The 25,882-nt window shown below is 30.4% G+C and overlaps 1 protein-coding gene across 1 annotated transcript; it reads left to right on the forward strand.

The window, feature by feature from the left end:
- Positions 1-218: 218 nt before the first annotated feature.
- LOC134702206 (large neutral amino acids transporter small subunit 1-like) lies at positions 219-25,675 on the forward strand. The gene is made up of 10 exons (XM_063563276.1): positions 219-969; positions 11,636-11,764; positions 13,028-13,127; positions 15,212-15,256; positions 16,349-16,472; positions 17,129-17,232; positions 19,483-19,579; positions 20,366-20,515; positions 21,105-21,282; positions 22,019-25,675. Exons 1-10 carry the CDS (start codon positions 507-509, stop codon positions 22,093-22,095), a joined length of 1,467 nt encoding a protein of 488 aa, XP_063419346.1. The 5' UTR covers positions 219-506; the 3' UTR covers positions 22,096-25,675.
- The last annotated feature ends 207 nt before the right edge of the window (positions 25,676-25,882 follow it).

The raw sequence follows: 25,882 nt of genomic DNA on the forward strand, positions 1-25,882 counted from the left end.
AATAAGATATATGTAAAATCGATGTCAATTTATATAAAACTTGCATCAATTTGACCCCATCATCCCCAAACTATTTGAATTAAGTTTTTTTTATCCTTCATTGATTTTTTGATGTCGTCCCTAGTGCGCACTAGTTATCGATCAAAATGACTTTATTGCATCATCACTAAGTACGTAAACTTTCCTTAGTTTGTCCGCGTTTGTTCTGTAGCTTATTATTTTTATTTTGGTACGAGCGAACGAAGAAAAGCTCAGTAGAACAAGGAACTAGCTTGATTAATTTTTCCAGTTGAAAGCAGTTCACAACGTGGGGATTAGCGGGAAAAGAAACAGATTTTAGTAAGGGAAAAAAGTTAAAAAGTATATATAATTCAGACTTATGTTATGTCATATTTGTTAAAAAATTCTTAGACAATTGAAGAAAGAAAAAGGAGGGCGAAATACTCAATTACATTTATCAGAAATCAACTTTTTTGTTTGTAAACAAAACACACAACGCTCCAAACATGACCGTAACCAGTAAAATTCTCAAAGAAGGTGATGAAGATCCGGAGGTTAAAATAGAACTTAAAAAGGAAATAACACTTCTCAATGGAGTATCTATTATAGTAGGTATCATAATAGGATCAGGAATATTTGTATCCCCTGTTGGAATACTCAAAGAAGTGGATTCTATAGGACTTTCATTTGTAATGTGGATTGTTTGTGGACTTTATAATGCTCTTTGTGCTGTATGCTATGCAGAATTAGGCACAACTATACCAGAATCTGGTGGAGAATACATTTACATTTATAGAGCATTTGGAGAGGTACCAGCATTTTGTTGTTTATGGATCAATTTTATTCTGATTTGTCCAGTTGGAATAGCAGCATCAGCTCTGATATTTTCTATGTACATACTACAACCACTTTTCCCTGATTGTAACATACCTGATAATGGGTTAGCTCTTCTGGCTACATCAATTTTCAGTAAGTATTATTAAAGCAAAGTTGCACCAAACCTTCTTATTTTTCATGAGTGTTTACTACAACATGTACATGTATGATAAAGCAATAGGATTTATAATCTAATGTATCAGATACTTGTTAACCCTTTATTTGCAGCTTGCAGAAGATCCTCATAAATGGGTACTTTTGCCATTCATGAGTATTTTACATATACCCAAATCAGGTATTCACATCGACAAAAAAAGTAATTTTGAATTTCATCATATAAAAGGGACGAAATATATCAAAGGGACAGTCAAACTCATAAATCTAAAACAAACTGACAAGGCCATGGCTAAAAATGAAAAAATAGACATTGAAACAATCATGACAATAGTACACATGACACAACATAGAAAACCAAAGAATAAACAACACAAACATAATTGTAATCAGCGCACATACATGTGTATTCATATGAATGGTAACATACATGAATTGCCAATCAAGGTTAAGACCATAGTTTAAGTGACAACATAGATGATGGACTCTAAATTAAAAAATGTGATTTGCTTGCCATCTGCATCATTCAACTATCCATCAGAGGCACCTTACAGCTTTGGCAATGAACAAAATGGATGCCTCATACATTTGTATGTAAATGTTGTATTAAAGCTACAATATCTAGAGACCATGAAATGACAAAAGTAACTAAAACAATTTAATCAAGAAAACTAATGACTGTTTTTGACATGATTTATTAACATGTACAAAATGTTAATTATATAAATGAAGAAAAAAAATCAAATATATAACAAATTTCTGTGTCATTTTTGTCTCTTTTTTGGTGTCATTTCCCGACATTAAGCCTCTGTTCACTGGACAGTCTAGTCCATTGTAGTCACTATGCTCCTAGTCCTACAATTAACATTCAATTTTCATATCTGTCTATTTTATATGGCTAATGTCAGGTTCCTGACACAGATCTGTTTCTGCTATGTACATGTACTTTGGTTTACTCTGCCAATAAAACTTACATGAAATTAACTATATGTTGAAGATTGCGACTTAACCCCTATCAAAGAAAGATTTACTTAGTAAAAATGTTAAGTACATGTACAAAATCATAAATGTACATTTACATGCCTAAAAATTACAATGCTATATATATATATGTACATGTACAAACATTACAAATGAACATGTCTACAATTGGCATGATAATGTGATGCTATAATCTTAAATGTGATGCGATCTGAAGTGGTTTTCTTATAGATTATGTTATGAATGTGATGCTACAATTTTTAGAAACAAGAAGCTATTTCAATTTTCCCTATTTACCAGGATGCTAAACGAAATATCTAGAAAGAACACGGATTGCTTTACATGTACATGGGGCTGAATCAATATATTGTTTGTTTCCCCAATCCCGATCCTTCCAAGCCAGTCTAATATAGATAGGTACGAGGTATCTGTAATAATTTGAAGAAGTTCTTAGTTATACAAATCTACATGTCGGATCAAAGTTGAAAATAAGAATTTGTCATGGTGTGTTATTTGGCTTAAATTTGTGTTAGTGTGATTTTGAATAAAAAATATGTTTTATTTTAAGAAAGAAAATTTTATGTTTGTATTTAGTAAAATTTTAACTAATGCATATGTGTTTATTTAATTTTACCTATACTCAAAGCACTTTATTTTGAATTATTAATTGTAATAAGCATACATGTATGTCACTAGGATTAGGCTTTGTTAATTAAAGTCTCTTTTTACTAATGAGAATAATATTAACATCTGGTGTCATGTTGAGTAAATTTGTGTTTTAGTTATTAATATTAGTATAGATATCACTGTGAAATTTAGGAAAATCAGTCACCTTTCGGAAACTTGGTTCCAGCACATACGAGTTAGCTCCCCCTTATCTTACAGTGCTATCAAGAGAACCTTGGTGACAAATTCTTAGTCCTACATTTGTACATTTACCCTGTTTACTGTACATGTACAGTAACTACATTGACCTATAGATACTGGTTTACTTTTATAAATTGTTACTGTAAACCAACTTAATTTCGCGAGCGATTTATTTTCGTGAGTAGAAAAAAAACGCAGTATTAATCGTCGCGAATATGTCAACAATTGATCTTTCCTTAATAAATGTTATCAAGAAAATCAGATAATCGCGAAATTAAATAGCAGCGAAGTGGTCATGAAAGGGTAAAACGCGAAATAAAGTATCCACGAAAATAAGTTGGTTTACAGTATTTGGATGGAGAGTTGTCTCATTGGCACTCACACCACATCTTCCTATATCATGTATATCTACATGTATATTTCAAAAACCCACTTCCTAAATTTGTGTGCATAAACATGTATCTTCATGATCTTGATGCTTAAAGTGCATGAACTTGATAGAGGACAATTGCAAAGATCTATGTACTAAAATTGCTGTGAAGTTTATAAAACATCATGGTTCAACTGTTTCTAAGTTTAGGATGTTTCTGAAACATACATGTAGATCTCTTTATCTTAATTATAGTTCAGGAAACAAATTAAACTTTATTTGAGATAAGTTTAAGGTGACAATAACATAATACATTTTGTATAATCTGAATGTTCATCAATACGAAATAATGTATGCACCATATATCTTTAATACATCCTCAAATACAATGAACTAACTAATAACTGGCCATTGTAATTATGCATGAAGTAAATGTAAGGTGGCCTATAGTAGTACCAATTTGATTAACTTTGGAGTTCTTTGTTTTTAAAGTCGTTTTAGTACAATTTAACAAACATACATAGCTCATTGGTGATTTTAAGACAGTCAATACTATTTATGATTTGTTGTTTCTGATGACAAAAACGGATCATGTAAAATTTTCTCTAGATCTATTTACTGAACTTAAAGGAATTCTGTGACATTAAAGTAAAAATGATGACTTCAAATTCAATAGAAAAAGTTAAAGGTGGTACGGAGGATAAGAAATTGAAAGTTATCGAAAAAGTTGAACTTGGTAGAAATTTAAAGCTTATCCATGGTGTAGCGATTCTGATTGGAGTCATTATTGGCTCGGGTATATTTGTGTCTCCTGTAGGAATACTCAAAGAGACAAAGTCCGTTGGATTTTCCTTTGTTATGTGGATTATCTGTGGATTGTACAACTGCCTTTGTGCGCTGTGTTTTGCTGAATTGGGTACAACATTCCCACAATCTGGTGGAGAGTATATCTACATACAGAGAGCATTCGGAGATGGTGTGGCATTCGTCAGTTTATGGATCAGTTTTATATTGATATGTCCGGTGGCTATAGCCGCATGTTCATTGATATTCTCTGTGTACATCCTACAACCTTACTTCCCAAACTGTAAAGTCCCAGACCTAGGAGTCAACTTACTAGCAGCATCCGTCTTTAGTAAGCTATTTATATTGGGAACTTGGGAGGCATAAACTTATAGCTACATTCTAAAGCTATGAATCTAAATCAAGGGTTTTGCAGATCTGCACATGATTAATGTAAGGCCTCGTTCACTGTTCATGTGAAACATGTTTTGTGTACACAACCTGTATTGTTAACATCTTTGAAATAAAAACTAATTAATTGTTTAACATGTATTGAATTCTATATTTAAAAGTTATTCAATAGCTTCCAGTGTTTCCTGTATTCATTTAAAATCAAATGTTCAAAATTTCAATTAAGGTCGTAAATAAAATATTGTCTGTTTCCCCAATCCCGACCGACCCTGCAAAAACGATTCGACTCACAAAATTTGTATTGACAAAATTAAGTCAAACACAATATTTTATTTATGTCCGATTTCAGGCTTGCCAAATTCGCCAAATATTGTTCCAGCTTTTTGGAAAAAATAAATTTATTTTCCTACCTACATGTACATTTACCTACCCACACCTGGCTTGGCAGGGTTGGGATTGGGGAAACAAACAATATATTAATTTAGGCCTAAACTTGTTAAAGTCTCAGTGTGAACAAGGCCTTACATGTTGTACATTTAACTTTTGTTTAGAGGCTGTATTTGGTAAATGTACTTCGTCCATGTAAGACCAAAAAATATGTATGTCTGTTTAAGGTTTACATGCTTTAAAAAAAAAAGGGTAGGTAGGTCGGTATTTTCATTTTATTTTTTGTGACATGATTTTGAGTGTGCAGTATCATCTTGTCATTGACATTGGCAGAGTTGATCATGGGCCGAGTTCACCCGTATTTTTAATGATTGGATTATTTCCCTTTGTTTTTGATTAGATTTTTTTTTAGGGCAAAATGTTTTAAACAGCTATCATATTCATGATTATGAACATTAGGATGTATGATGCAACATTATATTAACTTTTAACAAGAGGTCAGTTTATTTTTCACTTTATGATGGAAATCAATTGGCTTATGGTCGGCACTTATAATAGGGTCTGTCGGGTAACCATAAACAGACAAATATTTTTGTTTGGCCTAACCTTTCTATATACCATGTAGTATATGTACTGGCTTATAAATGAAAAAAAATCTTCATAGTGTATTAATATTTCAATAGTTTTCAGACTCAAATATTAAAAGAGCTAAATGCTGGTATATATTGAATGATGATATGGATGCACCCTTGAAATAAATATTTAACTTTGAATTTAATCAGATAAGCAATTTACTCATGCCCATGCCAGTAGCCCAGTATTGTAAAATGTATTCATGGTATTTGGAGTCTTAATTGAAAATAACTATTAATTTTCCATCCATTGAGAACATTTTTTCCATGTCAGAATCCTATTATAGTCTGTAGGATTAACCTGAGACTATTGTGTCCTCTATAGATATAACATGAGACCATCATATGACTATATTGTTAAGTCCATTCTAATTTACATGTCAGACAACGATTTGGGTTTGTATTTCACTGTTCCTTGCTGGGTGGATCATTTGCTCAGTAAATTATAAAGTTAAGAAAACAGCAGCTTATTTATTGTAGATGTTTGAATAGAAATTTATGAGTATTTTTCAATTAACTTTATAAAATTTACACATAACAGTCTTGTATACTTGTCAAGGGTGCTCATTGGGAGAGGAATACTACCCATTGTTATTGTTATGTAGTATCTATTACTTCTATCCCTTTTGTGAATTTGTGGTCAGAGAAAAATTATGCTTGAAGAGGCCGTGGAGTTTGTAATGTTTTTAAGTAGAGTCAGGTTCCCTATATATATGATAAAGATACATTTTGTACATTTGAGGTCAACAAGCGGTCAAACAAATATGGTCAGTCAATAACTATTTAGTTTATATATAATTAACAAATGTAAAAGTATACTCCTTTCAACAGAGGAAATATTGTTTTACCACCAAGTTCACTCCTGTTAAAATTTGGTCTTGAATTTCATCTATGTGATGAATGGAAGAGTACTGGAATTAGTGTTATTTGTGAAAATTGCCTTAAGACTAATACAAAAGTTATATTTTTTTTAATATTGGCATGACAATCTATAAAATAAAAATATGATAAGTGTTAAAATTGGCACGACAATCTATAAAATAAAAATATGATAAGTGTTAAGTGTTATTTGGATGGAGAGTTGTCTCATTGGCACTCACACCACATCTTCCTATATCTATTATCCTTCCTTTCATCAATCCCCAAAATAATTATATGTTTGGAGGAAATAAATTTAGGAACACTGGGGTTAGGTTGCCACTTGTGTAAAATTTTCTTATTTGTAAGAGACAAAGTTCCATATTAAACTCTTAAATGAGAAAATCTAAGATAAAGACGATTGAAAAGTAACTTTCTTTTGTCAATTCTAATGTTGTGTTAAAAAAGTTATATGAGAATTATATCAAGTGATTTTGAGTTTCTGAACAAATTTTGATGGAAACGTACATTGGTGAACAATAATTACATGTATATGTCCTGTTTACAATGAGCTTATAAAAGTTAAAATTAAAGGGGCAATTTGAACTGTATGTGAACCTTTTTGTGAGGTAAAATAATATGCTCCTCAAATGAAGTGAAAATACCTGAACATTTCCTAATATATTTGCAGTATAATAGAATTTAAATTTGACCAATAACATACATTTGTATATATTTGCCCTTCAATGAATGATATTATGTCTTTGATATTATGTAATAGTATACCATGTATATGTATTGTTTATAAAACATTTTTTGAAAAACACCACAACATTAATATGGCAGTACATGTGTACTATTAAATTGAGTGTCATTGAGGAAGGTCAAGGATTTCATGAGGAATATTACAATTTAATGTGGTGAAAGAAATTTATGGCAGTCTTTTTGTAATGTACATGTATGTGAAATAAAGTTTAATTTAGAGACACACATGACATACTTTCTATTAGCATGATTATTTCATATTTGGTGAAACATTCTATGGTCAATCTACGCGTCTCCAGTAAACTTAATTTGCGTCCATCAAATCACCAATTGATGCTGTCAGATCTTGAAATTACAATACAGTTATCTCTTAACTGATATAGTCATATTAAGTATAAAAATTAACTGTAATTACAAATTTTGAATTATTGAAATACTAAAGCTTTTTTACCTCAGGAATAGATCACTTTTAATATAAGCTGTAATCGGCAAAATGTTTAGAAATTTTTGGTCCTCAAGCTCTTCAAATTAATACTTTATTTGGCCTTTTTAACTTTTTTGATTTGAGTGTCACTGAGTGATGAGTCTTTTGAAGCAGAAACACTGATGATGCGTCAGCTGATGCAAATATGAAATTGCAATCCTGGTATATATGATGAGTTTATTTCTCCAAATTAAAAACATTTTGACTTCAGTTTCACTTGAAAATGCATACATGTACAAATGTTACATGTAAGTTCCAGGTATTTACACTTTTCTCTTTTTTTTCTCCTTGTTAATTAAATGTAGGTGACCTGAATAGTGATAGATCATTCTATCAACACATGATAAAACATGTATACATTTATGTCAGTTAGATATGCATGTTAATGTTACTGTCATTAAATTAGTGCATGTCTTGTTATCTGGAGATTGATGTAAAACAAACTAGATCAATGTTCTTAGGAAGAAGTGTACATGGTGAATAGGTTTCATTGTACCATATCATTCTGATCAAAACCTGGCCAGGACAGACTTGACAATACATTTATTTGTCTTTATTTAATAATTTCTTGAATGTGAGTTTATTGAAATCCAGTAGGAAAGGTGGATTAGGGACTGAATTATATATACTATAAGTTCTATGGTTTGCTACTGACCCTCTACAGATCCATAGAGGGTTGGCAAAATTCTAAGAAGGTGAAGCCAAAAGCTGAATCTCCTATGGATTTTATTCACTCTCTTTGGACCTTATGGGGTCAGCAGTGAACCATATACATGTAATAATGAATTAATTGCAAGTGGGACCTTTTTCTGCAGCGATTTGTAAACAATGAAACAACATTAATTGATTATGTAACTATTATCAGTAGACATAACAACATGGACCCCCTATGAAATTTACTCCTCCTTTGATTAAGAAAGCATAGGCAGTCATAACATGATTAATTAAACCTGTGGTTTGATAAACAAATTAAACATATTGTAGTTTCTTTGTAAATCAAAACTTATAAAAAAAATATTGATGAATTTTTGTACAAATTCAAACTAGTAAATATTAATTAAAATACTTTTTTCATTATGTCTATGTATGTAAGGTTTAATTTCAACGTTTGCATAATTCATGTATATCTGCATGCATGGCATTGACCTGGATGTTTTCTGATTTTTGGTTTGGTTGTTGTCTCTTTTCAAATTCCCCATTTCTATTCTTAATTTTACTATCAAAAGTTAAAAAAAATGGTGAGATATATCACAATGCCAACTGTCTATTATAATAATGTCCCATCAAAATTTCAATTGCAGGGACCGCGCTGGATGTAGCCAATGTTGTAATTTGCGATATATTTTTTTCATCTGACAAAAAAATGACTGCTGGCTATATATCTGGCGTTAAAGTTCTCCTTTGTCAAAACTTACATTTCTTGACTGTAACATGTGTAATGTTAACAATATGGATCTTCATATAAAATTGGAAAAAAGTTTAAAAAAATTAAATTATGAAATGAAATTTTACCGGTAACAAGTTTATGACTTTGTTTACTATCACAAGCTAATCAATGGTTACGACAGGTGTCATAAGCTGTTAACATGTTATCTGTTTATCTGATGGGTTGTTAATGATCATCTTACATTAATTAATTCAAACAGAATGGATTAGTCTGCATTTGTCTTTTCATTTGAAGAAATTTCATATGGCAACACAATGTGCATGGTTAACTAGTTTCATGAGGAAAATATATAATTAACAGATTCAAAAAGCATAATCAACTTTTTAAAGAACATCATATTATTTGTTTGTCGGTCGTAGAGAATAGCAAACTCAAGACGTCATTTGTCTTAGCTTTCTTCTTTCTCTTATTGATAATTAATACTATTAATCTAATAATCTATTTTTTTGTTTTTCTCTCAATGCTGCATGTTTGTAGTGTTTGGTGACTATTGTTTTGTAATTTTGATATGCCTGTCTGTTTGTTTGTTTTTGTTGTATATTTTATTATCGCTATTTTGTGCATTTTTCATTTGATCTTTTTTTGTGATAATTTTCATATCATGCTTCTCGCTTGAGATGGAAAAATTATCACTAGAAACTAAGGAGGCCACGTGGCGTTGCTAACGAAATTGACATTGAAATTGACAACGTCGTCATAGGTAAAATAGCGATAAACAGATTATCATTGGTCATCTCAACTCGATTGCTTTTCTCACTTTCGCTGTACCAGCTCAAGCGAGAAAATCAATCTCGTTGAGATAATCAACGATAATCTATAAGTAGCAATCCTATTGTTTGGATTTCAAACTAATAAAATTCTTATTCTTATTCTTATTGACCAGTATTTGCCAGTTTTTCCTAGTAATTACCGGCATTTACTGCCGGCCTGCCAATCTTGTCCAGGATAAACTGCTTTAGATGAGTGATATTTGATAATTTCTTCTGTTTCTTATACTGTAAACTTGAAACTGTGAACATGATATCATTTAAAGATCAAATCTCCAATGAAAAGAAGATGTTAAGCATATCTTGTGACAATGGCGTCTGACATTGAGGCTTATTATGTCTGACATTGCCACATATATATATTAAGCTCATTTTATATACTGAAAAAATTATATATTTTCTAATGTACCGTATGCAATAATATAATACAGTATCATATTTTTGTTTGGTTCACCATCAAACCTGAGAATATAATATGAATTTATACACACAACTCTTCCAATCTTTCGAATTCAAAGCAACTTATTAAAATACATACACCTTTTCTCAAAATTTCCAGAGCTAAAAGCTGAGATTTGAAAATGAAAATGACCCTGGTAACATTTTCATGAAACATTGATGTAAAAATGGTTTATTACAAAAAGATAAATAAATATAGGTAAATGTTATTTAAAATATCAGAGATAAAAAAAACAACCATTTTTGACTCTTTCACAGTAATAAATATTGTTCCTTGACAGCTTGACCCACTGATCATGAAATGTAGAGAAATGTGGTCATTTGTTATTTTGGGGGTGTCAATGATCTCCATAGCTACAATGAGTCAATGACCATTCATCACAAGGTATAGAGGACTAAGATTTCATCATTCTCATGATATGCTTGTTAACCAAATATTTACTATAAAATGTTTATACTGTAATACAATTATAATTCTGCATTGAGGTGTATTTTAATATGGGCTATTGGCCAGAAGATTTTATTTTGTTTTGGTTTTCAGCCTGACCAAGTTTACCATATAAAAGACCTTTAAATTCTGTCAAATAAATCCATTCAGAATTAAAATGTTTTGTTTTGGTTCCAAATAAAATTAAAGTGGTTGTTTATATTGAGTATTAATAAAATGATTTGGTATGAACTTGACCTAAATTCAAAGTTATGTTGCTTATAAAGCAAGGGTAAGAAAAAAAAGAAATTTACAGTATTTTGTGTTTTTATGTAAACACAAGTTGTTGAAAAGACAGGAATTGAGAAACTTGTTATACATTTGTGTAAAAGTATATTTGTAGGGTATATAAATACAATTGAGAGCACAACCCAATGACACATGTATCCACAAGACATCTATAGTCAAGGGCAGCAAACAGTCAATTAACAATAGACAGCTAGCGCAGGTTAACAATAGATAGGTGTCTATGCAATGATACACTGTATGCAGGATTTTGGATTTTTTCTCTACATTGAACTTGAAGACCCATTGTTGACCTTGGGCTTTTTTCTGCATCTTGGTCAAGTTGTCTCTTTGACACATTCATGCCGAAAAAAGAACGGGGAAAAAAGACAAAATAAAAATAAAACAGTATATAAACACAAAAACAACATACATGTAGAAAACTAAAATGAGCAACAACTAATTCACCGCCAAAATCTCGGGGATGATTTAAGGTGCTGCAGAAAGGAAGCAGATCCTGCTTCACATGTGGCACCAATAGTGTTTCTAATCTCAGTACAAGCTTTGTGATAATTATAATGTTTAAGTTACTAACTCTTGATTTAGGTATTAAACAACCAACATTTGGTAGAATGATGGTTTGATCATTCAGTTTTATAATGTTATCAGATAACAATGTTATTGCATGTTTACATAACAGTACTCTAACATTATTCTTTCAGCTTTATTAGTAGCCATTAATTGTTGGAATACCAAATGGGCCACAAAAATACAAGTTGTCATTACCGCCAGCAAACTTATAGCCTTGCTAACAGTCATTGTTATAGGCTTCTACTATATCATAGGATTAGGTGAGTACAAACTGATAACGTGGGACAGTAGGGCCAGTTCAAATTAATATATTCCATTCTCCTAAAATTTATCTGCTCCAAGGAATTCAATATATTGCAAAATTTTGATCTAAAAGTCTAAAATAACTTGCTGACCAAAAAATACTTTGGCCAGTATTTAAGTTTACCAAAGCTTGATTGAGTCACAGACATTGAACTTTGTAAGAATGAACTTGTTCAAAAGATCAATTGAAATGCCAACAATTTTTATGAAATTCATATGTAGTCTTTTAAAAGTTTCAAGATACTTAATTTTGTTTTTTTTCTTTCTCCCAAATGCAAACATATTAAGATTACAAACCTCAAAATAAAATCTGAAAGGCTTCTTTCTTTAAGTAGATTACAGTCTTTGGTAAACTGCTTAAAATTTGTGTTACTGTTATAACTGAGACTTTTAATAATATCCCTGATTTTCCAGATAAATGCAATACTTAAAAAGTGTAGAGATTAAATAAAATGTTACTTTTGGTTTAGAGATTAGACAACTCAATGAATTTTTAAGTATTCTAAATCTGTACAACTATGTACTCTTACAGGTTGGGCTATATTGTAAATATATTTATTACATTCCTAAATACAAATGAAGTATGTGGCTCCATTGATAACATACAGACCTATTGATTTGTATACAGCTGAATGTAGACAAACTGTAACAGCCTGATATATTTATAGTTAATTAAAGTTCAGATGATGAATGAAACTTTTTTCATAAAAATAAGACCAAATTCATTTATGAAAGAAAATCCCTACACACACTTGACCAAACATAAACAAGGCAAAGTTCTTTTATTGCTATACTTGATCTGAAAGGATGGATGCTCATCTTTGGTGATTCAGTCTGATAACATGCATACATATTTAGATTAAATATTTTCCCATTATAATAGAGTTTTGTCTTCAAGAAAATGCATAACTACATGTATGTATACCTACCCACTGCCTCTACTTTTGGGTAGGGTTTGGGCAAACCAAAATATTTTTAAGTGTAGCCTAGTGCTAAAAGTGTTGTGAAACACCAATAATTAATCAATTCATCTTGACTTGTGTGCAGAGATGTACATTATGCATAACAGATTGATAAAATGCTGAAATTATTGCAAAAACCTTAAAAAAAAAAATGACAAAGAGGCCATTTTAATAAAGAATTTGAGTCTGTATAAATAAATTACATGGTTTGTCTTTATTGTACATTACTCATATTGCTGTAATGCTGTCATTTTTCAGGTGAAACTGAGAATTTTAAGAATCCGTTTGAAGGAAGTGATTTCAGTGCAGGAGCTATAGCTATATCATTCTATTCTGGATTCTGGGCTTACAGTGGATGGTAATTTAATTTGTGTTATATAATTAGTCATACAATTCAAACCCAGAGTTCTTGAAATCTTTTTTTGCATGGTGGTCCTTGAAAAAAATATGCAGGCCCTCACTATCATTTCTATTGCAAATAATCAAAATTGTGTTGGTCCTTCCAAAAATGTGGTGGTCAAATCCCTAGGACCACTACTTATCGAGAACTCTGCAAACTCATACAAGACCAAAAATGAATTCCTTTTCTGTTTCTTCCATCATGCTGAAAAAAGCAAATAATGGTATTTTTTCAACAACTATAAATGAATAACTGGCACCTGACTTGAGACAGGCACATACAGATTGCGGCATGGTTGAAATTGTTGGTGATTGCTCAACCCAACCATAACAAATTATAACAATCATTTGGAAAACGCTTGACTCACAATATGACTAAGCACCAAAAAACTATGAGGAAAAAAGTGACCTAAGTAGATTATAGCATATAAATTGAAAAGGTTTTAGAATATTATTCAACTAATTAAAGGTCTCTTTATAAAAGGTCTTTGTAAAATGAAGGATGTGATGTCCCTTCTGCAAGTTTCTGTAGCCATTATTTGAATACAAATCATGATGGAAACGGTTGATTATAGAATTTGCTTTCCATAATATTTAGAATAATTGTGAACTATACAAACTTATCATTTAATCTATACATTTATTTTTGAAAACTTTGAAAGTGACCCTTGTGAATTAAAATCATTTATTTGTTGATAAAAATTGTGGGTCTAATTTAAAGAAATTGTATTTAGTTTGTGTTTATAACAATGACTCTTTAGATTTATATATTTACAACATTGTATTTTATTGTTGGATTTAATCTGGATTACAAGTCATTTTCACATGAACTTTTAACATTTGGATTGTGTGTCTAGTATCATGAACATGTTATAAATGAATGTTTTTGATACATCTGTCTCAACAAATTTATTATATATTTAATATTTCTATTTATAGTCATATTTGTAATATAACTTATGATATAAAAAAAGAAAGGTTAAACACATTGATTTACAAAATTGAGAGAAAGAAAACCATTTAAACACAGTACCATGAGTACTATTGATTAATTTATTGTTGGATGAATTCAACATGGTCAATATAACACTTGTGCATACATTCATACATGTATTCCATTCTCAATTTTATACATGTATAACATATGTGTAATGAAATGCAAGAAAAGCTATCTATGTCAACATGTCAATTGGTATTTTTTTTACCAATAAGAAATATTTATATACACAAATTTAGAAACATTTGTAAAAGCAGTTTTAACAATGAACTTTCAATCTACAGGCCCAGAGCTCAATCGTTGGACAATTTAAGTTAGATTATGTTGGCCTTTAGATATGATTTATACATACACAAGAGCAATTTCACAAGCCTGGGCTGCTGGGCCTGTGGTTCAGGGTGAAGATTGAAATGTACTATAGACATCATACACCTTATCGCTAATCCCGGTGTCATATGGTATTTTGAACCCCATGGTAAAATGACCCGGGGTCAAAATACCGCTATGGTAAATTGACCCCCCCTTGTATGGAAAATTGAACCCCCCCTGTTTTTTTCATTCCAGATGATTAATAAAACATTCAACATTATGTAAAAGCTAATCAAATATTTAAAATAATTAATACATGAAGGGGAGGTCAATTTTCAATGATTGGCTAAAAGAAAAATATTTGCTTGGTATAAGTACTCTGAAGTCTTAACCAACAAAATTTCAATAAAAAAAACTGACCCAGCCGCTTGAACTTTTGACGCATACATCAATCACTTACATTGTGTCGTCAGATATTTTGTTTTATGACGTCAAACTTTTATGGGAACCTGTGTGATATCCAGTAATGGTGGACAAATAGCGATAAGGTGTTTTGTAGTCCATCTAGCTATATATATGGTTAATCAATAGAAACAAAAAATATTTAACATTTGACTAGTTATTGGTGTATTAAGATATAAACACCCAGTCCTCATATAAATTGATATTAGAAAAAAAGTATCAGATACATGTATTACGATTTTATGAGGTATAATGTTATCCTTATTCTATTTCAGGAGTTACTTAAACTTTTTAGTAGGAGAACTTGTAGATCCACACAGGTAAGAATTATCTCATACCCTTGTACATTTTAATTACCTCGCATTGCTAAAAAGTTTGTTCATCTATATTAATCTTGGGACACTTATCCTGTAGAAATTTTACTCAAGTTTTCTTACCGAATGACATATAAAAAAGAAGATCCATGTATATGTATAAGAAGATGTGGTAAGAGTGCCAATGAGACAACTCTCAATCAAAGTCACAATTGATAAAAGTAAACCATTACAGGTCATAGTACTGTCTACAATACAGAGCCTTGGCTCACACCAAACAGAAAGCTATAAAGGTCCCAAAAAATTACTGGTGTAAAACAATTCAAAAGGGAAAACCCACGGTCTAATCTATATAAAAACAAGAAACCACATCAACAAATGACAACTACTGATTCCTTGTATTCATAGTCATATTGCTAGGTATTAACAATCAGAACACTCAGAAAAAATTACAACACAACCACATTTGATAAGCTTATTGTTGAAGTTAAATGCCACTTGACTATATTGTGGCAGTCATCTTTAAAAAAAAAAGTATCTCACTTATTATGAACAACAGCTGTATAACTGTATTTAGAATATGAAACAAAAGCAACATCTTCATGTCTGTCTGACAGGGTATTTTGACCTTAACCTAATTTCATAGATCAGGGATCAATGTTAAGCTATGTATCCCAGATACTATAAGCAATAGGTCAACTGGTGTATGGAATGAATTGGAAGGTGTACATGTCTGACTGTCATGGTTCATCTGACCTTGACATGGATTATTCAGAGGCTGATTTAGAGGGGGCAGGGGGCCTATGAAAATTCCTGGATCCGCCACTGTTATTGGTCAGTGTTTAGTTTTTGTCCTGCTGTCATCACAGTATGTGAGACATAGGTATTACTTGCGGCAGTAGTGGCAGCTTTAAATATTAGTATTTTAAAATTTTAAGTCATTGTATAGGGAACTTGGACAAAACTAGCCATAGCAAAAAAAAACTTATAAGATCATTAACTCTCACTTGGAATATAGTTTCCTGTTTGTGTGGGAAAAAACTTTGATTTCTTAGAAAGTCTTAGAATTATAGTCACAACATGTTTTCTTTCTTTCAGAAATCTCCCTCGAGCCATTTTGATTTCCATGGTGATAGTTATAGTTACCTATTTAATCGCCAATGTAGCTTATGTAGCCGTTCTGACACCGGCACAGATGTTGTCATCTCCCGCTGTAGCTGTGGTTAGTATATATAGTTATAGTGACCATAGTAACCTATTTAATCGCCAATGTAGCTTATGTAGCCGTTCTGACACTGGCACAAATGTTGTCATCTCCCGCTGTAGCTGTGGTTAGTATATATATAGAGAGAAATAAAGAGTATAAACTAATGTGACAGAAACATAACAAAAAAAAATGAAAGATGTCTAGAATATATGCAGAATTTCCATACTTTTATATTTACCAATTAAAAGAAATGCGAAGGTGTAAGATGTTGAAAAATAGAATGCCTACCCATGTTTAAATGAAAATAGAGAATGGATTTTGATTTTAAAGAAAATTACTTTGACATGTTCTAAAGTTTTTAAAGCAAAAACCTTTGAGAAAACCAACTGTTTTAAAATTCAAATATGAAAAATTAAGCTAACTTCATTGTACTTTGAGATAGATTTGATTTTATACAAATATGTCAATTTTGATCTCAGACAAGAATTTAAATTGTGAAATCATATAGATGACCTCATATAAGAAGATGTATGGCTTTGTTTATATAGTGGAACAAAAGGTAACATGAAAGATGATCATTGTTTTAGAATATAAAGACTCAATATTACCTTATTTTGATTACATATATAAGTAACAATGTATTAAGTTTAGTTTGTATTGTTACATTTCAGACCTTTGGAGAGCATACGATGGGAGTTATGGCCTGGTTAATGCCTGTGTTGATTGCCATATCTGTATGTGGAACCATGAATGGATGTGCACTTGGTTTCTCTAGGTAGGTACAATGTATGAAAAAAATATGTACAATTTTAACTATCTAATAGTCAGTCAAAGAAATCTATTTATTATCTATAGTATATTAAACAGATGTATCATGTTAAGGAGGGGTATTTGCGAAAAATACCAGTCGAGAGAATGTTAAATTTCGCGAGCCGTAAGGCAAGGGAAATTCATTCTCAGGACTGGTATTTTTTGCAAATACCCCTCAAGAACAGAACATGCCCTATCTGTTTAATTACATCGAATGTCAATGTTCAAAAACGCATTGATGATCGTGACCTTACAAGTGTCCAGTCCGACAGAGTATTTTTTTGCAAATACCACGGCAGAGAGGGTAAAATAGGCATATCCTTTTTGCAAATACCCTTGCGGCATTAAGAAATGAACGATATTCATTTGATAACAGTAAATTGGGAAAAAATTCACTGGTTATCAACCAATCAAAACTCAGGATTCTTACATAAGGTGTTATTATTTCAAATACATGTGATTTGATATGCTTTATTTATAACAGTTACTTTGGATTAATTTAGAAAGATAATAGATAAGATAAGATAAGATTTATTTTATTAAAGTGTCACCATCCATTACAATATCAATATATATATATACCTATAAAGTCATAAGAACCCAACATTTATGTAAAAAGGATGCCAGCCGAAAACGACTTATGAGACACTATCATTAAAACAAACATCTAATACATACATAAAAGGACAGCTTTGATACATTTAAAATGTATTTCGTAAATTAAAAAAAATAAATAAAAAACTAGAATTGCCATTGCAAGCAATAGCGGATGTCACCCTTCCCCCAATTGCCACTAAGCGGCAGCCATTTCAAAATTGTTGAACAGTGAATGCACATATATGCATGGCAATACACGTTTCTGTAAATTTTCAGTACATTCAGAGCATTTTGAATAATTTCAAATTCTGCTATTTCCATGGCAACGGCGGCCATTTTGAAAATTTCAAAGTCAAAAGTCTCATCTTTACCTGCCAGTTAACACAAATATCAAGTTTCATTAAGTTTGGAGGATTTTGAAAATTTTTGACATATCTGCAGTTTCCATGGCAACGGTGGCCATTTTGAAAATTCCAACTCCAAAAGTCTCATCCAGACTTGCCAGTCACCAATCATATTAAGTTTCATCAATTTTGGAGCATTTTGAAATTTTTGAAATATTTGATCCTGTATCCATGGTAACATAGTAGTTCCAATGATTGTCAAAATTATACAAAACCTGTCTATAGTGGACAACTATATTGTGTAAAAATCTGATGCTTTCATGTTCAAGCATATCAAAGTTATTTACCAAACCTGGAAGTTTTTGGAGCATTTTGACCTTTTTGCATTGTTTCCATGGAAACGGCAGACATTTTGGAAATTCCAACGCCAAATTCCACATCTACCAAAGTTGCTCATCGTTATGCTACAGTTTCCAAAAAATTGGAGCATTTTCATATTTTTGAAATTTTTGGAGTAGTTTCCATGGCAACATAGTGGTTCCAATGATGGCAAAAATCATCCAAAACCAGTGTATGGCTGGCACCTACATTGTATTAAAATATGATGATTCTGAGTTCAAGCATCTCCAAATTATTCACAAAAACCAAAAACTGGAATTTTTCACAATTGTTCTGTTTCCATGGAAACGGCAGCCATTTTTTATGGTCTTAGACCCACCTGCAACCCGAAATTTTTAGTTCCTCCCTATGTTGAACTATCATTAAGATTGGTTCCATTTTACTCCAAAAAAGCTGACGGACAAAAAAAGGTGGAAGAATAATAATAATAACAAAGAAACATAAGAAAAGCAATATGTCACCCGACATTGTCGAATTGTCGATCGGGTGACATAATAACAAAACATATATAATATGCATTGGTAAAGATTAACCAATTAACAATGATGTACCAATTTGTATCAGCTTGTTATCAGACCTCATCAAAACCACTAGATCAAATATCTAATAAATTGCAATTTATCCTCAATCCATGGATATTGATACCCATGAAAAATACAGATATCAAATTAACTACACTAATTTTGGTGCAAACATTCTTAATAGCAAATAAGATGGAATAGATATTATGAAAAGTGTATTTATATGTTAGCAGAATTCTGCTGATCCTATATATATCTGAACATGAAGATTCAGGGAGAGTGGTGAAAAATAGTTTGATGATAGAACAAGTATTAAAATAATTGACTATATGAGTAAATATGTTGACTTTTCAGACTATTCTATGTTGGGTCGACAAAAGGACAGTTGCCAGCCTTTATGGGGATGATACAACAAAAAAGATTAACACCTTCTCCATCCCTTCTAGTCATTGTAAGTTATGGAAAATATATGTTATGCATTAGAACTAAGGATTTCTTTAGGAATTGATTATAAAAGAAAAAGTCTTGTCAGTTTTCACAATTTTTGTTGTTATTAGTATGCATACCATACTGGGGTCTCTTATTTTATTTACAGCTTGTCATAAAATTAAGTATGGAACTGGGGAATATGTCAAGGAAACAACAATCTGACAAGAACTGAAGGTCACCAATGGGTCTTCAATGCTAAAATCCCACACCTGAAGGTGCTCCTCGGTTGGCCCCTAAATAAAATTGTTTACTCGTTCAGGGAAAATGAAAGTCACACAAAACTAAAACATTTGATGAACTAAAAATGTATGTAGTTATTTGAACATAGAAAGTAACAGGATGACTTGAGGTCAAAGTTTAATTTGAAAATGTATCAGATATTGACTCACAACCTATACATTTGACTTTAAATAAAGATGCTGTCTATATATCATTAAAAAATACTATCTGACTGGTATAAATGAATTTGAAGAAAAGAAACAATTTATAATGTGAATATTTGACTAAAACTGCAGCTTAAATAGGACATTTCTGTCCCTTTATCATGATAACAATCGACATTTTGCAATGCATTGATTCATGAAAAAATGTATTTTTCTAGCAGAAAAATATGTAACATTTGTTTTATTTTCTTACAGTTGATCATGACTCTGGTCTACACATCGACAGGGGATATATTTTTCCTAATTGTGATGGACGGGTTTGATTTTGCCTCTGTATTAAAATGTATTTGTTTTATTTTCTACAGTTGATCATGACTTTGATCTACACATCGACAGGGGATATATTTTTCCTAATTGAGATGGAAGGATTTGGTTTTGCCTCTGTATTAACAATGGTGTTCGCTGGACAGGTTTACCTCAGGTACAAAGAACCTGATTTACCAAGACCAATCAGGGTAAGATTTTATACAAAGTTATTTAGGCGTCAGTCAATTGTTTATGGGCTCATTTATTGAAGAAAAGAAAGAAATTTAAATGCAAAATTTGATCAAAAATAAATTAAAAATCTTATAGCCTCATTGGACTCAGTAAAATATTCATGATAGAAATAAACCAGGACTAAATTTTGTATTTCGCCAGACGTGCGTTTCGTCTACAAAAACTCATCAGTGACCTCTGAACTTTGCCATATGGAACCAAACTAAGCCTGCATAATCTAATAGTATGCCTCATGACTTGCCAACAAACATTGCCACAATTTGCAAAATTAGAACATTGGGAAATCAAGAAAAATTAAAACAACAAGAAAAGCCTAATTGACAATATACTGAGATTATGATACATTTATTATCTGTAAAAATTATAGAAAATGACTAAACCACTTCAAACATTGCTGTCACTATAATCAAACAGGGAATTTTACAACAGAAAATGTGGAAAAACAAATGTCAGAAATTGATTTTGTATAATTAATTGATAAATATATATATTGATAATTTAAAGGTTTCAAACATATTGAATAATATTGTTTTTATTTTTTAACAGCTGCCTATTTTGTTGCCAATCATTCTATGTATCATCAGTTTCCTGATAGTTGCCTTGACATTCTACCAGAAAACAAGAGAAAGTTTAATGGCACTTGGATTTGTAGCGTTTGGACTGGTTATGTACATCGTATGTGTTGTATGGAAAAATAAACCCAAATTTATACAGCAAAAAATGTGTAAGTTTTCAAACTGTTTGATAATATTTTGATATTTAATAAAAATGAAGTACAAGGGCATTAATGGCACTAATTTTACTGCACCAGATGTTTATCTTCGCAAGTTCTCTTCAGTTTTGCTTGAGGCCAAAATATTCGAAAGTCTAAATGTTCTAAAGCTGATTAAACCAAAAAGAACCTTATGTCATGTATGTATCAGAAGGCAAAAAGAAAAATATTTGTTAATCCATCAGAATTAGAAAAGTCAATCAAAGATTCAGATATATATTGCTTCTTTTAATCATCTGTGTGTATAAGGTTATAGTTCAGGTTTTAAGCTAGTTAACCTCAAAGTTATTGTAATATTATTTGAGTACACCTTAAAAAAAGAAGATATGATATGATTGCCAATGAGACATCTCTCTACCAGAGACCAACTGACATTGAATTTTACAACTATATGTCATACAGCCTTCAACAATGAGCTACGCCCAAACTGCATTGGCACTGATAAAAGGCCCTAATTGTTTAAATGGAAAACAATACAAAGGAGAAAACTTACAGCCTGATTAATATACAAAACAAATATTACATAAAGCAACAAACGCCTACTGATTTTAAGGCTCTCTACTTGGGACAGGCGCATACAGAATGTGGCAGGGTAAAACTAGTTTGTTAATTGAACTTTGTTTTCTTAAATGATGCTGCTATTATAATGAATAGGAGTATATTAAGAAAATTTTGTTTTTATTTATAGATGCCATCAACACATTGATACAGAAATGTTTGATAGTTTTACCTGTTGATAATCCTGATTCAGTAGACTGGGATTAAGGAATGACAGACAGACAGGTGCTAAAGGGGAGATAATTTATACTGTTCATCAACAATGTAGATTTGAAAGGAATATTAACCTGAAAGATTCAACAAACTGGTTGTTTATCCAACAAAAAACATTTTAGGTTGATTTCTTAGAAGTTTATATAGACTATTGTTAGAATTAACATTGCAGCTTTGCAGTTAGTACATTTATTTGTTTCCAGTTTTGCCAAATACATTATAAATTGCAGTTCTATATTTTTAATTAGAATCATTTATTCATGCTCCAGCCACAGATTTTTGCAGTGGTGTTATGGTTTTGGTGTTTCTCATCTTCATCATTGTTTATCTGTTAACACAATACTTGTTAATTTTATTTCTGTACAAGCCATCATTTCCTTTATTATAAACACAATAGCCATGAGCATAAAAGGCAGCCAAAACTAAGTGAGTCATTCCAAAAAATTGACATCACTGTAAAGGGATTCAATTTTTTTTAAATCTCAGAAATTAGAAATTCCTCATAGTAGACATTTATGTTTCTTTTGAATACCTTAGGAAAATCACTGCCTGCATATTTTTATTTGAGCTAGCCAAATTTAAACAGTATGTGAGACACAAGGGGAGTTAAAACACTAAGTGCAAACCTTGATATATTCAAATATTGAACATTGTAGTCAAAATTTTTTGATTCTATCGAGATATTAAATATTAATATGAATACACAATGCTTCTGAAATACAAGGGGTTAACAATGGCTTGTAAGCAAAGCGATTGTTTTAAGCTAGTTGTTGTGTCAAGCAGGATTTATGTTCTCTTTGATTTTGATATTCATCATAGCCACTCTCCTTTGTGAATTTGAGTATTCATGCTGTATTATGTTTAGAAATTTCTTTGTGGCATTACTGATATGTTTGTAATTTGAACGTTTGTACCTATTTTGTCCTGGTACTCATTGTATTACTTCTATTGATCTCTTGTGAAAAATTAATATTTTACATAGAAATGATTCGAGAAAAATTAGTGAACAGATTTAATGAAATTCTACAAATTAGATTTAATTACTTAAAAAAATACTTTCATTGTATGTTATTAACTTATGACAAAATCTGCTATTATTTTGTTTACGAGAATATTTTATCATGATTTACATAATTTATAAAATTATTTGCATAATAGATTGAAATTTTTAAGATCAAATTGTTAGAAAACAAATCTTTTAACTGAACATGATTTATAATCTATTAGATAATTTCAATTATAATTGTGTTAATTTTATCATCAAATTATAAATTTTAAGTTTAGTAGAATAAGATATTATTGCGTGCATTTATTATTGCAATTATTCAACAATCAATGTGTCAAAAAGTTGATAATTGTAGTAAATGTTGCATACAAATTATGCCATCAAAATTGAAAATGTGATTTACTTTTACAACATCAATTTTATTTCAATTCCAACAATAGTAAACCATTAATAAATTTTCTGAGTAATTATCTACATGTAAATCGTTATGGTGACTAGAATTTTTAATTAATCCCAAATTGGCCAGCATTTAAAATTAAATAACAGTATAGCATTTCAAATCTTCAGTGTAGTGGTAATTTTTGCCACAATTTTTTGTTTTTTTATTTAATGTATAGTTAGAAAAATCTATGTTCAGCAAAAAAGAATGAGCAAGTATGGCAGTGCATTTCAGTTATTATTATATGATTGTACATGTGTACTAAGAATGTTTTACTTATATTAAAAGATATTTTATTAAGTAGACATTTTATGATATAATTCCGTTGTTAGTCCACTTTTCCTAAAGTAGATATCTCTGTAAAAAGTAATATTGTCTATTTGCCATTCTGTAATTGAAACTATACAATGTAATTATTTAAATAACAATGTATTAGACAAATGTTGGAAATTTTGTGTTATATTTTTATACATATTTAGGTTTGACCCAGAAATAAATGTATATATGATAGCTTTTTTTACGGAATATTCAAAATTATGAATCTTTTACAGATTTGAGTATCATGTAGATTTCATACATTTGTGATACAGTGTTAAAATGTTGTCTGTTACAGGGTCGTTCTGTTTTGTTTATTAACTTATTTCAGTGTTGACATTGTACAATTTGTTAGACTGTTATAGATATGTTAATTAGATTTTGTTAATTTATAGCTGTCAGTATGTTATGTATGTTTCATAAATTAAACTACATTTTAACAGACAAAAATTAGAGTTAATTGTAACAATGTTCATATATTAAAATAAAGTAAATCCTACATATATCATTCTACATTTCAAAATAAAAACCAATTGTCTTTTCAGTGCACACAATCTGCTTCATTTTATTTGTTAAATTGTTATTTTGCTGTGTTTTCTGTAATACAGGGTTTACATATAGGATAGCAGATCTGTATATGTTTAAATTCAAGCATCTCAATATAGTAGTTTATTTTACAATTGAAGATCTTTATTGCTCAATATAATATTTTTTGCAGATATGAAATAGTATCAACATTTTACAGTTATGTTTTGTAAATAAGATCTGTGAATCATTGTTTTTTTTCATATATTTTTAGTTCATTTACATAGATTGTATTAAAATTTAGATTAATAGAATATCCATAATTAGTCTTACACAGATTAAATGAAAAATATAGTATTCAAAAACCTAACACTTTATTCTTTACAAGTCATCTAAATTCTGACACACTCATATATTACTTGATGTTCTTAACAATCCTTTATATTATTTGATGTGAATGACCACCCATATTTTATTTGTGAAGATGGATTTTGATCTCACTATAGAACTTTCCAGGAATAGTCTGATACCACATAACCAATGGACAATTTTCTATATAAGTCTATATTGTTAAGATGTATCATGGATAAGTAAGTTATAAGGAAACTGCATAATAAGTACTCATTGGTTTCATTATTTGTCATTGTTTAGGATAAAACATAGAATAAAAACGAGAGAAAATAAATCTATGCTTCAATGGGTATTACAACTTTTGGTTCTGGTATACCTTATGATGATATAAAGTCAGAAAATGGCTTTTAGGGGAATGGACAATGGATGCAAATGTAAAATTAATCATTGTATTTTCATGAAATACTGAATACAAGTAATGCTATCAAATTTTTGATATGTATCTTTTTACTTATCAAAACATATCCTGTCAAATCTTTCTCAATAAGAAAAACATTGCTTTAAATTCTGAATTTAAAATCATTTAGCCTATATCAATATTCTTGGATGGTGACCTATTTATTGTAAAGAAGTTCTATGATGTCATTTAATGTAAAATCTTTGTTTTCTATACAAAACAAAAAGAATTATTGAATAATTCTCATATTCAGTTATGTTAGATCATTAAATTTTACAGTACAATCATGATGTTTGATCATTGGATTTTACAGTAAAATCATGCCAAGTTTTATTCTGTTATTTTTTATTGAAGTTGTAAATTTTGTTGATGGTATTTACTTGATGTGTTGTTTTACTATTATTATTATTATTATATTAGAATGCTTTTCTTTTGAATCTCAAATGGTGTGACTTTGATTGAAATAAAAGTATTTAAATTCTGTCTTGTTTGATATTATGTGTATTCTATTGACAGCAAAGATGACTAGTATAAGGTTCTGTTTAAAGTTGATTTACACAATATTATGTAAAACAATAGTACACACACTGAAATGCTTCACCTTCTTACCATTGATATTTAGTTGATAGTCCTAAATACAAAGCTTTTCTACAACTATCACATAAACGTAACATGATCCAAGAAAATG

Source organism: Mytilus trossulus, unplaced genomic scaffold (assembly GCF_036588685.1).
Source record: "Mytilus trossulus isolate FHL-02 unplaced genomic scaffold, PNRI_Mtr1.1.1.hap1 h1tg000424l__unscaffolded, whole genome shotgun sequence".
In the NCBI taxonomy this organism is placed as follows: Eukaryota; Metazoa; Mollusca; class Bivalvia; order Mytilida; family Mytilidae; genus Mytilus; species Mytilus trossulus.

Excerpts from the sequence above, each read along its gene's own strand:
- LOC134702206 (XM_063563276.1), top strand. The coding sequence starts at position 507 with ATGACCGTAACCAGTAAAATTCTCAAAGAAGGTGATGAAGATCCGGAG. Across the intron at positions 19,580-20,365 it reads CTCCATCCCTTCTAGTCATT|TTGATCATGACTTTGATCTA; the intron begins GTAAGTTATGGA and ends TATTTTCTACAG. Across the intron at positions 20,516-21,104 it reads ATTTACCAAGACCAATCAGG|CTGCCTATTTTGTTGCCAAT; the intron begins GTAAGATTTTAT and ends ATTTTTTAACAG.